At 40.8% G+C, this 16,160-nt stretch overlaps 1 protein-coding gene across 4 annotated transcripts in view; it reads right to left on the bottom strand.

Moving 5' to 3' along the window:
* Positions 1-16,160, bottom strand: part of CRACDL (CRACD like) — a 124,237-nt gene that overhangs the window by 34,639 nt on the left and 73,438 nt on the right. For 2 of the 4 annotated variants that reach the window (XM_022599196.3, XM_089922669.1), the window contains exons 2-5: positions 13,554-13,633; positions 6,956-7,124; positions 656-791; positions 141-305 (exon numbers count right to left, since the gene is read on the bottom strand). In XM_022599196.3, coding sequence (XP_022454904.2) covers positions 141-305; positions 656-791; positions 6,956-7,124; positions 13,554-13,623 — 540 coding nt within the window. In that variant the 5' untranslated portion in view covers positions 13,624-13,633. Of the gene's footprint in view, positions 1-140; positions 306-655; positions 792-6,955; positions 13,534-13,553; positions 13,634-16,160 lie in introns of those variants that run through there. The other 2 variants (XR_016395338.1, XM_022599195.3) reach the window with 1 other exon arrangement.

Genomic DNA, 16,160 nt, shown 5'->3' with positions numbered 1-16,160 from the left:
CTGGCTAGAATCCCTCCTGGCTGCACTGAGCATGACCCAGCACGGGAGTCTAAGGGGAACACACACAAGGGCCACCGGAGTCCCCGACAGCCCTATGTGGCAGGCGCGGATGGAGTCGAGGTGGTGCAGGCTACACTTGCCTTTATGGTGGTGCCAGGGCCGATGTCGTGCAGCAAGGACATCTCTGGGGGGCTCCTGGGCAGACCGTCGTCCTCAGAGCTCATGCCAGCATCATCTCCCCGCCTGGCCGGAAGGCCCCCCGGAGGAGGTGGCGGCCCCATTTTCACATTACACTGTATTTTTAACTAGATCGGAATAAAGAACATTTGCTGTTGTTTTCGTCAGCAACTTTTCTCAACAAATGCTCCCACTGCAATTCATTCATTCAAGAGATATTTTCAGCACCCTTGCCTGGGGCAGGGAACTGAACTGCGAGTCTGCCACCAGCTCTGCCGCTGTCATCTTGAAAATGAGTGGTTATAACTGAGAATGAGGTATGGTCCAATTGTAACTAACTGGGTGAGTCTTGGGAGAGCTGCGACGTGCATGCAATTGGGCTTTAAAATAGATCAAGTAAACCCAGCAGAAATCATCTTAAGACTTCCCGATGCCTACCTGACATACGTACCCAGTGTCGCCACAGGGAAAAGTTTACCTGCAAAGCTTTAATCCGGTCACACACATTTTCTTGGGAAAAGACCCGCACCGGCCGAGGAGGGTCCTGTCCCGACTCAGGAATGAAAATACTGTCGTGTGAGAGGGCCCGGCTGCCCAGCGTGCCCCTTGACTCCCTAGGACGAAAGAAGCACTGTGACCCTCGGCTGGTCCCGGGGGGCTTGGGATGGGGCTAAGGGCACATGCTACAACAAGCCTTCAGCTGCATTTATTTTTTTTAACTGCTTACGACTTTGGTTCATCCTGTCAAATACCACGGTCAGTTATTAAGAGCTTTGTAGAGATAGGGATTTTTCTAACAGATCTGAAGGTTATGTGAATTCTTTTCGTTAAGGGAAAAACCAAGGTCTGATGAGGTGTGAGGTCTAGGACAGCAGGCCTGCAGAGAGGAAGGGCTGGCAGGGGGCCTGGGCTGGCTGGCAGGCTGTGCAGACTGTCCTGGGTGCCCAGGGAGGGTGAGGTCGTTCCTTGTGGGCAAACATGCAGCCCCTCGGTGGGCTGGAGACCGTGTTTGCACAGCAGGCTGAGGGCTTGCCAGACGGAGGCATCCTTACAACGTGGTCCAAAACACACACGTCCACGGCTGGGTTTGAAAAGGAGAATTGCGATGTGCAAAGCCACATCCTCATCTCATTACCTGATGTGATCTGTGCAACCCAGCCTGTGTGCCAAGGTCCTGGGGCGGAGATGGCGGCCCCTTCTGGCATCACCATCCCAAGCCCCTTCCCCAGCCCCAAGCTCAAGGCTCCAATTTGGAACTGAACCCACAGGACATTCACAAAACGTGCTAAGAGGGTGTGGGAGTTATCGTCAGATTTTCCTAGCGGCGCTGGCGGCCTGAACAATAGGTGGAAGGAGGTGACTGAGACACGATGATGAAGGAAGGAAAGCCTGTCCGAAGACGCTGCCACCTTCTGCACCAACAGCCCTTCCCCCACCCCAGCCCTGGGCATCCTGTCCTTTGTGAGGCATTAGGGACTCCTGGGTGTGACCCCGCCCCATGTTGGTTAGTGATGCTTTCTAGCTTCCTTCCAGCCGCTAGAGTAAGTTTGCAAGTGGGGAACCCGGAGTGGCCATAGCAGTGAGAGGCCTGCGTACCGCGAAAAAAAAAAAAAAAGTCTCCTTTAAGGGGAAGGATAGAACAAGACGAGACTCAGGGTACCAAGGTTTCTACTTATACTTACAATGTTGTCTTTGAAACTATGAAAATATTTTGCATCGTTAAAAGACAAAATCAAACAAAAAGGAAAATCAGCCTCTAAAACTAGAAAACAAACAGAAGGAAACAAGTCTAATTTTATATCAGGTTGTCAGCATAAACACAGAGAAAAGAATGATTTCAAGTGACTTTAACTTGACATCCAAGTGACTTTTGACTCTACATCTGTAATAGGATAAATTCTAAGAACAAAAAGCACAAAGACAGCAAATTGTACTTGGTAGTCATAGTAGCAATACTGGTTAAAAAAAACAGTGCAGAACAATCTTTATAGTATGTAACCTCCGTGTGGGAAAGGGGGAAATGAAATTATTATAAGTACATTAAATGATGAAGAAAATAAATAATTTTGTTAGTATCATTAGGAACCAAGATTTCCAGTAAAAGAGAAAAGTGAATTCAAACAAAGAATCAACAAGTCTGTCTAAATAAATTTGAACTGGAAACACCAGTGAATTAATGATTTATTTTTCTCTTAAAAAAACATATTTCCTAGCTACATCTACTGGAAAGGTCTAGAAGCAATGACAGCCAACTAACAGTCATCAGCCCTGGCAGGCAGACTGTGGTCGCTAAAAACCATTTCACACTAAAAGGAAATGGCTGATTACAGGTCTACGGCAGGAAACGTACAAACTAACTTGGGATTTCTCATCATGCAAGAAAGCAAAGAACCTTCCAGAGACAAATGGGGTCATGTCAAAAGAACCAGGAGCTAATCTGAAGTGACTCTCAGTAGAATAGGATGGGACAGTGTGAGCATAAAAATGAACAGAGACTGCCATGGGTTAGGGCACATCAAATACATAAAAATCCATGCATTCACAATGCTAGTCAAGAAAAAAAAAGAAAAGAAAAAAATAAAACTCAGTTTTGGAAGTTTGCTAGGGTACCAGGTCATTACTCTGAAGGTAGATGGATAAAAAGAGAACCAAGCATTACCCTGCTTTTCCTGTACAACTTGTATTTCAGAGCAACCAAGGAGTTGATGAAGGAAAGGTCTTCTGCATAGACGAATGCCAGCTAGCACATATGCAGAATGAACGATCGAATTAGAAAAACCACCATTTTACAGTGAAATAATGGATCTGGTGATGATCATCAGCAGGTGTAAAAACCGTCAGGTGAAGGTTCGTGGACGGGTCACACTGAGAGAGACCCCCTGAACCCACCGCTCAGTCTCAGCATCACCAGAAGCGGGACAAACAGAAAGCATGTGCCTTGTGGTGAGATGTGACAGTAAGCATCCAGGACCATCTTGAATCTAAATCTAATTAAACATCTAGATCCAGCTATCATTCTACAAGAAACTCAGAGAATACAGACATGAGTTCAATCATACCAAAAGAAAGCAAATCCAGATTGTGGGATATTCTCTATCTGATCGGAGACATGAAACAAAGCAGGAAGGGTGAAGTAAAATTGTTATAGATTAAGAGACTCAAGAAGCATAACCCCACTGACACCATAAATGGGCATCAACTTTTTAAACCCACAGGGTTTCATGTGGTTTGTCAGCCTTAATGTACCTCGGTAAGTGGACATTTTTGCCCATGGTGATGGATGAGAAGTTGCTACAGAGTCTAGAAGGCTCACGGACTCTTCAAAGAGGCTGAAGAGTACCCTTAAATTTTTGTCTCTTATACGGTCAATTACTCTATGACACAGGAACCAAGAATATATCATGGGGAAAGGACAGTCTCTTCAATAAATAGTGTTGGGAAAACTTGGACAGCCCCATGCAAAAGAATGAAACTGGACCACTATCTTATACCATACACAAAAATCAAAATGGATTAAAGACTTGAACATAAGACCTGAAACCATAAAACTCCTAGAAGAAAACATATGGAGTAAGCTCTTTGACATTGCTCTTGGCAATGACTTCTTGGATTTGACACCAAAAGCAATGGCAACAAAATCAAAAATAAACAAGTGGGGGCTTCCCTGGTGGCGCAGTGGTTGAGAGTCCGCCTGCCGATGCAGGGGACGCAGGTTCGTGCCCCGGTCCGGGAAGATCCCACATGCTGCGCAGCGGCTGGGCCCGTGAGCCGTGGCCACTGGGCCTGCACATCCGGAGCCTGTGCTCCGCAACGGGAGAGGCCACAACAGTGGGAGGCCCGCGTACCGCAAAAAATAAATAAATAAATAAACAAGTGGGACTACATCAAATTTAAAAGCTTCTGTGACACAATACTGTAAATCAACTCTACTTCAATAATAATAAAAAAAAGCTTCTGCGCAGGAAAGGGAACCATCAACAAAATGATAAGGCAATTTACAGAATGGGAGAAAATATTTGCAAATCTGTGTCTGGTAAGGGGTTAATATCCAAAATATTTAAAGGACTCATACAACTCAATAGGAAAAAACCCAATCCAATTAAAAAATGAGAAGATCTAAATAGACATTTCTCCAAAGAAGACAACAGACGGCCAACAGGTACAAGAAAAGGAGCTCAACACCACTAATCATCAAAGAAATGCAAATCAAAAACAGGAGACAAAGCTTCAGATCTGTTAGAAGGGCTTTTACAAAAATGACAGGAGATAAGTGGTAGCGAGGATGTGGAGAAAAGGGAACCCTTTTGCATTGCTGGTGGGAATGTAAGTTGGGGCAGTCGCTATGGAGAACAGTATGGAGGTTCCTCAAAAAAATTTAAAATAGAACTACCATATGATCCAGCAATCTTGCTTCTGGGTATTTATCTGAAGGAAATGAAAACAGGATGTTGAAGAGATATCTGCAGTCCCATGTTCATCACAGCATGATTCACAACAGCCAAAACATGGAAACAACAGAAGTGTCCATCAATGGGTGATGGATAAAGAAGACGTGGGACATATACGCAACAGCATATTATTTAGTCATGAGAAAGGAGGACATCCTGCCATTTTCAATGACATGGATGGACCTTGAGGGAATCATGCTGAGTGAGATCAGACAGAGAACGAAAAATACTCTACGACCTCACTTCCATGTGGAATCTAAAAAAGCCGAACTCATAGAAACAGAGTAGAATGGTGGTTACCAGGGGCTGGGGGGTGGGGGAAATGGGGACATGTTGGTCAAAGGGTAAAAACTTCCAGCTATAAGATGAGTAAGTTCTGGGGATCTACAGCACAGTGGTTACAGTTAATCATACTGTATTATATACTTGAAAATTGCTACGAGAGTAGATCTTAAATGTTCTCACCACAAAAAAGAAATGGTAATTAGGTGACATGATGCAGGTATTAGCTAATGTTATGGTGGTAATCATGTGGCAGCATGTAAGCATATTAAATCAACACGCTGTACACCTTAAAACTCCCATAACATTATATGTCAATGATCTCTCAATAAAGCTGGGAAAAAAAGAGAGAAAGCTCTTGTCTCACCTCTGCGCTGTTCTCTAAGGACATTATTTGCACTTCCCGGGTGTCATCATAACTCCACCCCAAGCTTCCGCTCCTAGCATCACTCTAGCAAACTTTCACCAGTAATTGAAGACCCGCCCCTGCCAGGTGCTGAGAATATAAAGATGAAAGGGGCACTGTCCCCACTCTCCATGGGCTCTGGTGATAGATGACGGACAAGTGGACAGGTCATTTCAGCCCAGCTCACCCCTCCCGCTGTGTTCTTATTCCTTGGCTGGAGGGGCCGCTGAGTGTACTGGTCGAGAGACTGGGTGGGTAGAGGCGAGTGTTATAATGTCCCTGGGGCTGGCCCAGTGAAGACACGTAGCAGTGAGCAATTAATTTTATACGATAATGTCTTGCTCCCCAAGAGTTTGGAGGTGCCTTAAAAATGCGTGTATAGCCCGTCCTCTCTTCACAAGGTCCCATGTGGGTGCCTCCTACTCCCAGCCAGCACCAGAAAAAAAAAAACAACCTGAAAGACAAAGCTCAAATCTCTCCTCTTTAGTCGTTTGGCGCCACCAAGCGGTCAGTGTAATTTCTACTCCTTTAGAAACAGGCAAGGAGACTGGTGAGGAAGGAGGGGACAGGACCCCTCACGGGGATGCTGAAGCCCAGGACCCCATCTCAGCACGGTCTGTCTCCCAATCCCAGGGTCATTATGCCTTATCCTCAAATTAAGGAGCCCATGTTGTTTAAAAGAAACAAAACCTGGCATGGCAACAAATCTGGTTTTGGTTTTGGTTTTGGTTTTTCCCTTTTACTCACAGAAATAACTGCTGGAATAACCAAAGCATGTGTATATTCTGATGAAGTACAAGTTACAAAAACACAGATTTCTTCCCTGGACTTGCCCATATTTCATACCTATTGAAATATGGGTTTCTGTTCTTCCTAACAATATTTTTGGATGATTTTTCTAAGACTGAACAGCAAGAAGCCTTCCCCCTGCTCCTCTCTCTCTCCAGTGGAAAATTTTCTTATTGGGTTACTGAGGACTCAGGCTTAGAGAGATGTATTTTTCTGGTACAGTATCCAAGTCCTCAAAAGAGTTTTAAGTCAAATTAAATGAGGGATTACTTCCTAATCTTGCTACTTTCAGCTGTAGGACATTGGGAAAATTTTCCGAAATTTCTCTAAAGCTTGGTTTGTTCATTTATAAAATGGTATTTCTTACCTCCTCTTTCATAGTTATGTAGACTTTATTTATTTATTTTTTGCGGTACACAGGCCTCTCACTGTTGTGGCCTCTCCGGTTGCGGACGCGCAGGCTCAGCGGCCATGGCTCACGGACCCAGCTGCTCCGCGGCATGTGGGATTTTCCCGGACCGGGACACGAACCCATGTCCCCTGCATCGGCAGGCGGACTCTCAACCACTACGCCACCAGGGAAGCCCTAGACTTTTAATATATACACACCTGGCACATAGCGGGTACCTGATAATGTTCCCCTACCCCCCGCTCCAACTTTCTCCATCCCTATGTACGAAAAGACAGAAAACACCATATCTATGGAAGAACCTCCAGTGGAATTACCTAGGAGGAAAGTAAGCTCAGAAATCCACCAAGTTACCACGACAACTAGCCCAAGTATTGGGGTCCTCCTGTGACCCCTCCTGCCCCTTCGAACACACAAGGCTGAAGGATGGAAAAGGCAACTTACTCCAGCTCATCCTCTGAGTCGTAGCCTACTGGCCCTGACTCGATGGCAATGACCTCATTCTTTGCCTGGCTTTGTTTCCAGGTGCTACTTCCTGTGGAAGAAGGAGATTCCTTTCTCTTCTTCTTCCCAAAGAACTTCTTAAACGTTTTGAATTTGGACTTTTTCTTTCCTATGCAAAAAGAATGCATGTGAGTATTTACCAGACATGTATGAGATGTGCACGAGAAGGAGAGAAAGTAAGATTTCTGTCCGTGCATCAATTATTCGCTCCTGAAAAGTCCTTTTACCACACAGAAGGTTGTGAAGCACACAGCGTACCATTTTTGCACACCTGAAAACATCTTGATTTCTGTCTATTTTGGACATTGAATAAAACAGCCAAGAAAGCTTTGGAGCATGATCACAGAATCAAGGCACAAGCAACTTCCCTCTTACTTGAAATCAACACTTTTTTAACATATCTTTCACTTCCTTGGTTCGATTTATTCCTAAAGAGTTAATTTTTTTGACGCAACCATGCTTTTTATTTCTATTACCATACATTTGTTTTGCCCATTCTTGAATTCACACAGCACATCCTGTATGAGCAGAATCATACAACATATACTCTTGTGTGTGGCTTCTTTCCCTCCATATACCGCTTTTGACACTTGCATGGTGATGCGCGCATTTTGCATTCTTCCTCTTTTTCTAAATTACTAAGTAATATGCCACTGTATAAATGAAATCAGATTTTAATCCCTAAAATAAAAATAGTCAAAAGCAAAAATTCCTGATGAGGTAAAGCCCGTAAATGATAACCCAAATTATTTTCCAAGATAATCCTCAAGTGCTAATACATATATATGTATATATAACTGAATCGCTTTGCTGTACCGCAGAAACTAACACAACATTGTAAATCAACTATACTTCAATAAAATAAATTTTTTAAAAATCCTCAAGTGCCCATGATTTCGGCAGCTCAGCAAAGTCCATTCCTTTCCTTCTGAATATGAGAACTAACAACAGAAGGATGGAACATCACAGGTTACCAGGCTGCTGTCTAATATATCCTGAAAATTTGCTAACAATTGGTTTGTTTGACAAGTAAATCATTCTGTAAGCTGAATTCCTTTTTTTATAAATTTACTTTTATTTATTTATTTATTTTTGGCTGCGTTGGGTCTTCGTTGCTGTGCCCAGGCTTCCTCTAGTTGCAGCAAGCGGGGGCTACTCTTTGTTGCGGTGCGCGGGCTTCTCATTGCAGTGGCTTCTCTTGTTGCCAAGCACGGGCTCTAGGCATGCGGGCTTCAGTAGTTGTGGCATGCGGGCTCAGTAGTTGTGGCTTGCGGGCTCAGTAGTTGTGGCGCACGGGCTTAGTTGCTCCACGGCATGTGGGATCTTCCCGGACCAGGGCTCGAACCTGTATCTCCTGCATTGGTAGGCATATTCTTAGCCACTGCGCCACCAGGGAAGTCCCTGAACTCCTTTTTAAAACACCAAGATCTTTATATTTGGTTTATGTTCATGCCCCCCTTGGGAAGTTTACATGATCTTGCCTTAATGTGGAGAATTTCTTAGGATTACTCTATAGTTGAAGTACCTATATGACCTTAGGTGGAGCAGATCCCTGCCCAAAAGGAAATGAGTTCTACAGACAAGTTTTCTTAACTTACAGTGGAAGTTTCCTTACCTTTATATAATCTCAAAACGTTTATGTTGTTAACTGGCTGGTCTCAAAGAGAGCTTATTATTTGGAAAGCCTCTTCAGAGTTTTCTGCATCTGCCAGGACACCGTCTGGCCTTTGCCTAGTTGACAAATAGGTACGCACCCCTGAAGGTCTGCACAAACATGCAGCCTCAGGATCCTTTACAGTCAAAGAGGCTCCTTCGGGATTAAAGCAAGTGGCTACCAACACCCAGAGTACAGCCGCTGAACACTTGTTGGATTTGCCATAATTAGTTGGCCATCCACTGGAGGCCCATTTGCGTTACCTCTGTTAGGCTGCTAGGCTTTTTCATTCAATTTCTTTAATGGTTATAGGAACTATTTGGGTTTTCTATTTCTTGAATTTGTTTTACTGTTTCATTTTTCTAGAAATTTGTCTTTATTTCCCACATTTTCAAATGCACTGGCATATAGTTGTTAATATCCTCTTATTATCTTAGCATCTGTACTATCTACAATAAAGCCCCCTTTTCTCAGCCCTGCTATTATCTGTCCCTCCTTTTTTCCTGGATCAATTACACAAGACGTTTGTCAATTTCCTTTGCCTTAAAAAAAGTTTGGCTTTGTTCATTCTCTCTACTGAATGTTTATTTTTTTATTGGACTAATTTCTGGTCTAGTTTTTCCTTCCTTCCTCCTACTTTCTTCAGGTTTACTTTGCTATCTTTTTAAACTTCTTGAGATGAATACTTGGCTAATCAATTTTTAGGCTTTCTGTTTTTATAATACACACATTTAAGGCAATGCATTTCCTTCTAAATCTGTTTTAGCTGCATCTACATGTTTTCTCTTCTTTTTTAAAATATTTGTTTATTTATTTGGCTGTACCAGGACTTAGTTGTGGCACACTGGATCTTCCTTGCACCATGCGGGCTCTTTTAGTTGCAGCACACTGGGCTCCTAGTTGTGGCATGCGGGATCATTTTTTTTTTTTTTTTAGTTGCGGCTATCGGAATTCTAAGTTGCGGCAAGCATGGGGGATCTAGTTCCTTGACCACGGATCGAACCCAGGCCCCCTGCATTGGGAGTGTGGAGTCTTAACCACTGGACCCCCAGGGAAGTCCCTGCATCTACATGCTTTGATATATAGTTTCCTTACTATTTGCTTGAAAATATTTTCTAATTTTCATTATAATACCTTTTTGGACCTATAGGTTATTTAGAAAAGTATGTCAATATCCAAGCACTTGGGGATTTTCTTATTATCTTTGTTATTGAGCTCTAGCTTAATTGTGCTGTGGCCAGAGAACATGCCCTGCATGATTTGAATCCGTTCAAATTTGTTGAGACTTGCTTTATGGCTTACCATATATTTGTAAATGTTCCTAGAGCACTTGAAATAATGTATTTTCTTCAATGTTCTATATACATCGATTAGGATAGGCCTTTTTCTTTTTAATTGTGTTGTCCAAGTACTTTGTCTTTAATTTTTAATACATTTGTCCTATCAATTACGTGTATTAAAAATAACCCACTCTGATTGTAGATTTATCATTATTTAACTGTCAATTTCTACTCCATAAATTTTGACATTATGTTGATAAATGCCATAGAAAGGTAAAATTAATATCTTCCTGGGGAAGTGAACCTATTGTGAAATGACCTTTATTTTTAGTAATGCTTTTTGCCTTAAATTTTATTTTGATTGCTATTGATACAGCTATGCCAGCTTCTGGCCCAGTGTTGCAAGGTTCATTTTTTTCTATCCCTTTTACCTTCAACTTTTCTAAATCCTTACATTTAAGAGATATAGAGTTTTAGAAAGCCAATTTGAGCTTTAAACTTCTAACTGGAACAATTAATGTAACTAGCTAATGACACTTATTCTAATTATTGATATGTTAATAAAAACAAGTCTGCCATCTCTGTGGTTTTTCTTAATCTCCTTTCTTGCTGTCTGCCGGACTAACTGACTTTAAAAAATTATTCCATATCTTCCCACTTCTAGTTTGTAAACTTTACCTTTTACCTCTGTTCTTTCACGGGTTACCCTAGAAATTATACCCCACATTCTATTAAGGGACAAAACCAGAAAGTTAGAATACTTTAATCCTATGTTTATGCCCTATTGTTTTCATCCTGATCTTTAAAAACCCAAAAGATATTATTCCATGTTCATTTAGATGTGCTTGCTTGTTTCTCATTTTCTTTGCTTATCATTCCTTCCTGTGTCCAAATCCTCCATCAAGGATGATTTTCCTTCCACCTGAAGGGAGATTCCTTTAGAATCTGAGGGTCTCCTGGTGACAAACTCAGTTTTTGTTTATCTGAAAATGCCCTTATTTCTCCTTCATTCCTAAAATATCGTATTCGTAGGTTTAACATTCTAGGTTGGCAGTTATTTTTTCTAAGTTATGCTTTCAGTAATATTAAGACATTATTTTACTGTTTTGTGGCTTCTGTCGTGTGGTCAGGAAGTCAGTTTTTTGTTCCTTCAAAGGTAATCTTTTTTCCTCAGACTAATTTTAAGATTTTTTCATTTTTGTCTTTGGTTTTCCACATTTTCATTCGATGTGGATTTCCTTTTATTTATCCTTTTTGGGATTCATTCAGTTTCTTAAATCTGTGGACTGGGGCGTCTTTTGTGTTTTTTTTTTTAAGTCAATTCCAGAAAATTCTCAGCTATTCTCTCCTCTCCTGAGACTGTGCTCAAATGTATGTTACACCCTTTCACTTATCTCTATGCTTCTTGTTCTCTTTCTGTATTTTCCTTCTTTTTACCCCTCTGTGATACATTCTGTATACTTTCTTGTGCTCTCTCTCGAGCTGATATAATCTGCAATTAAACTCATCCACTTAATTTTTAATTGTAATAGTTTTACTTATTTCTAAAAAATCCACTTGATTGTTTTTCAAATCTGGTACCTCATTTAAAAGTTGTTTTAAAAATTACATCAGTAAAATTGACTCTTTTTGGTGTGTACAGAGTTGAATAATCACCACCAAAATCAAGATACATCATCATTGTGCTGTCTTTTGTAGTCAAACCCTTCCCCTACCTTTAACCCCTGGAGAGCACTGATATCTTCTCTGTTCTTATAGTTTTGCCTTTTCCAGAATGTCATATAGAGTGATTCAGACAGTAAGTATCCTTTTGATTCTGGCTTTTTTTCACTTACCACCATGCATTAGAGATGCGTCCATGTTGTTACCTCAATCAATAGCTTGTTCCTTATTATTGCTGAGTACTGTTCCATCGTATAGATATAAACAAAGTGGTAAACAAAATGAAAATTGTTATAGGTTTTTGTGTAAACATAAGGTTTCACTTCTCTTAGGTAAATACCTAGGAGTGGGATTGGTGGCTCATAGACTAAGTGTGTATTTAATTTTATTAGAAACTGCTAAAATACTTTCCAAAGTGGCTGTACCATTTGCATTTTCATCAGCAATATATGAGAGTTCCAGTTGCTCTGCATCCTCACCAGCATTTGTTTGTTTTTGTTTTGCCATTCTAATAGGTGTATAGCGGTATCTCGGTGTAGTTTTAATTTGCATTAACTAATGACTATTGGTGTTGAGCACGTTTTCATGTGCTTTTTTGCCATCTGTGTATCTTCTTAAGTAAAACATCTTTAAAAACCTTTTGCCTATTTTTAATTGGGTTGTTAGTTTTCTTACTGTCGAATTTTGAGTGTTCTTGTCAAATGTGATTTGCAAATATTTTCTCCCAGTCTGTGATTTGACTTTTCATTTTCTTAACAGTGTCTCTTACAGAGCAAAAGTTTTAAATTTTGATAAAGTCCAATTTATCGACTTTTTGTTTTAGGGACTGAGTTGTCATATCTATGAACTCTTATCTAATCCTTGGTCATAAATATTTTCTCCTATATTTTCTTTTAAAGCGTTTATAGTATTACATTTATGACTATGATATAATTTAAATTAATTTTTGTATACTCATTTGAGTTCAAATAAACTTTGAACTCTCAAAGTTCATTTTTTTACTTATGAATGTCCAATTGCTTTAGCACCATTTGTTGAAAAGGCAATTACCAGCACATCTACTGAAATGTGACAGAGGAAAAGTAGTCCTAATACGGAATAATAAGGAAAATCTATCTGTAATATATGAAATAAAGTCTCTAATGAAATTAGTATCTGAAGCTAAGAGATAAGCGCTAGGATTTAATATTATTGGAAGCTGTTCCCCTGAACTACCTCAAAGACAATCACTACTAGCACTTTGACTTAAAACAAGAGAGAGAGACGGAGAACTCTGTCACCAAAATAAGGTGAGTAAAAATGGCTGATACGGGAAAAGGCACATGTGGGGAGATTAACGTTTTCTAATGTCAGTTTTACAACTCTGTAAAGACATACAGAGCAATCTATGGATAACAGCAAACCAATCGCATAACTGGGTAACTCTTGGAATGCGTTATGAGATGATGATTGATACGCTTGGAATTTAGCTCAGTAGAAAGCGCAATAAAGGTCTCCTGAAGGAGGATAAAAGCCATAAAAGAGGACTCAAAGGCTCTCTCTTGATATCATTATTTCTTCTGGATGATTAGACCATCCAGTACTCTGCCCGACGTTCCGCTGAAACTTTTGGATGTTCCTGGATGATAAATGATTCCATTGCATCTCACTTCCTTTGCTTTCGAGTCAACCAAACTCTGGGACATGTTCACCTCCAGGAAGGAGGAAAATGAGTAATCCACCCCCACCCCGGCTGCCGTGTCTGACAGGGAAGCCAAGGAGCACTGCCCCCGGGTGGCCGCCAACAGTCTGGACGTGCTCTCCAGCCACATGTGTCTGAACACACTGTGAACTGAACCCACACTCCACGTAGAGAACCTAAAGCCCTGGCTCTAGCAGCCCCTCTCTCAGCCCTACAACGCAACAAGGGCTCCGCCCAGCACAGGGGAAGTAAGGGCCTTACCTGTGCTGTCCTCCCCAAGGCCTTCCGCGGCCTCCCGAAGCTTAATGTCCATCACCCTCGTGGAAATCATGTCCAGCTCACTAAAATCAGATAGAAAGTCAAGTTAGAGGAGCAAGTCTAACAGAAGTCATCAGTGACTGAAATGGTGGTGACTGCCTTTTGCCCATGTCCCTGGCAAAGACAGATTCCAGGTCAGTAGAGGCCAAAAACATGTCCAAGATTAGTAACCACATCAGCATTTATCTAATCACTGACCAGAGCCATTTAATGGAAAACTGGAAAATGCTTCACCGACTTACACAATGCAGATTTCATTCCTTTCTTTGAAAAAAAAAATTTCAGAAATTAGGTTTTTCTCTTGTTCACTGTAGAAAGATTGGAAGATAGAATGAAAATCACCCATTATCCCACCAACCAAGAATGACTAACTATGGAACGTTTTAATGTATTTCCTTCCAATATCTTTTATGCAAATATTTATGTGCACAAGCACACATGCACTATATTATTAGTAAGACTGAGTTCCTGATTTTCTTATCCCACATCAGTAAAATTCTTGATGTTATTGTAATGGCTACATAATGTTTTGATATTATGCTGTACCATCACTTATTTATATTGTTTCTTTTCTGAACTTTTTATGAAAAATTTCAAACAGATATAAAAGTACAGAGAATGTATAATGAATTTAAAACATAGGGACTCTTGTTCATTTTTACCCCTTCTCCACTCCCCGCTAACTAGGTTATTTCAAAGCGAATCATTCCACATACCAGTATCATTTCATCCATAGGGACTTGCCTTCTCCCCAGATTAAAAATTTCTGACTCTTCATGGAAATCAAATAAATGATTACTGGTCAATATTCCTGCTACAGAGTATTGAGCTGTGTCCCTGCTTTCCACAACTGACTTTTAAACAGCACATTCTATCCCATACAGACTAACTCCTCATTTACTTGGAAAGCTATTCCTTATTGGCAATTACTATGAATTCTCGTACTTTAAAAGGGAGCTAAAATATTTAATTAACCAATTAACATTTACCACTTGCACACAGTATATAATGGGAAATGATGGGAAAATTTTTTTAAATATTTAACGGAGGAAAGAAGATGCAGGTCTTTGCTAGAGCTGGGTCTAATATTTAGGTCTCCTTTAATATTAATGTCAAACTGCCCCATCCCTGACCAGCCAATTCCTTAAAAGGGGAACAAACCTTCATTAGCCTTGCTTCTTGATTTTGATATACTTTGGCTTTACAAAAATGTTGGATCAACAGAATGAAGGAGAAAAACGCCACACATACAAATCATCTCAACTGATGCAGAAAAACCATCTGACAAACTTCAACACCCTTTTGTGATTAAAAAAAAAAAGCGCTCAAAAAACTAGAAATAGAGAAAGACTACCTCAGCATAATAAAGGCCATATATAAAAAGTCCACAGCTAACATCATACTCAATCAACACTGAAAAACCGGAAGTTTTCCTCTAAGATCAGGAACAAGACACTCTCACCACATCTATTCAACATAGCACTGAAGTCCTAGCCAGAGCACATAGGCAAGGAAAATAAATAAAGGGCATCTAAGTTGAAAAGGAGGAAGTAAAATTATCTCTGTTCACATGTGACACGATCTCACATGTAGAAAATCCTAAAGATCCCTGCCACACCGCACACACACAGAACTGTTAGAACAAATGAATTCAGCAAAGTTGCAGAACACAAAATGAACACACACACATCAGTTGTTTCTATAAACTAACAATGAACAATCCCAAAAGGAAATTAAGAAAATAATTCCATTTACAATAGCATCAGAAAGAATAAAGCACTAAGGAATAAATTTAACCAAAGAGACAAAAGACTTATATCCTGAAAACTAGAAAATGTTGATGAAAGATTGAAAATAATGCCAATAAATGGAAAGACGTCCCACGTTCATAGACGGAAAGACTTATTATTTTTATGATGTCCACACTACCCAAAGCAATCTACAGATTTAATGCAATCTTTATCAAAATCCCTGAGCCCATAGTATCCTGCTGCCTGATGTTACTATAGGGGATGGGGCGGCTACCAGAGGATTTGAAGGAAGAGGCAGTAGAGAAGGAGCAATGCAAGGAGCAAGGACAGTAAAAGTGTTCAGATTTGGTTAAGAGTCACCAACTACTACCCTGGATACCATCTTCTATGGTTGCCGCTGAGCTAGAAAGTACAAGTGCTTGAGGTTTCTATCGCTTGAATTTGGAGTTAACAGCTGCAATTACTTATCAAGCATGCAGCATATCATCTGATTGCCTCATTTAATCTCCAAGAACTCTTAAGTATTCCCATTTTGGAAATGAGAACACGTATTATGTATCAGGTAAGTTTATTAACTGGCCCAAAGTAGTGAGGCAGAGACACCAACCTATATACCCATATTGACTGTATATGCAGGGTGGGCGGGCACTTATGAGGCCTGGGGATACAGCGATGGATGAGACCAACTTGGTCCCTGCCTCTTGCACGTGCTGACCCAGTGCAGTGGAGCATCCTGAGCTGTCCCCAGAGGGGCTTAAGGGAAGCTGGGAAATCCAAAGGACACCAATCTCCCGCGGAA

Source organism: Delphinapterus leucas, chromosome 13 (assembly GCF_059928025.1).
Source record: "Delphinapterus leucas isolate spDelLeu-1000000601 "Yukka" chromosome 13, BTC_Dleu_Yukka2, whole genome shotgun sequence".
Lineage (NCBI taxonomy): Eukaryota > Metazoa > Chordata > Mammalia > Artiodactyla > Monodontidae > Delphinapterus > Delphinapterus leucas.
Note: the sequence above shows the minus strand (reverse complement) of the source record. Positions and strands in the feature narration are given on the sequence as shown.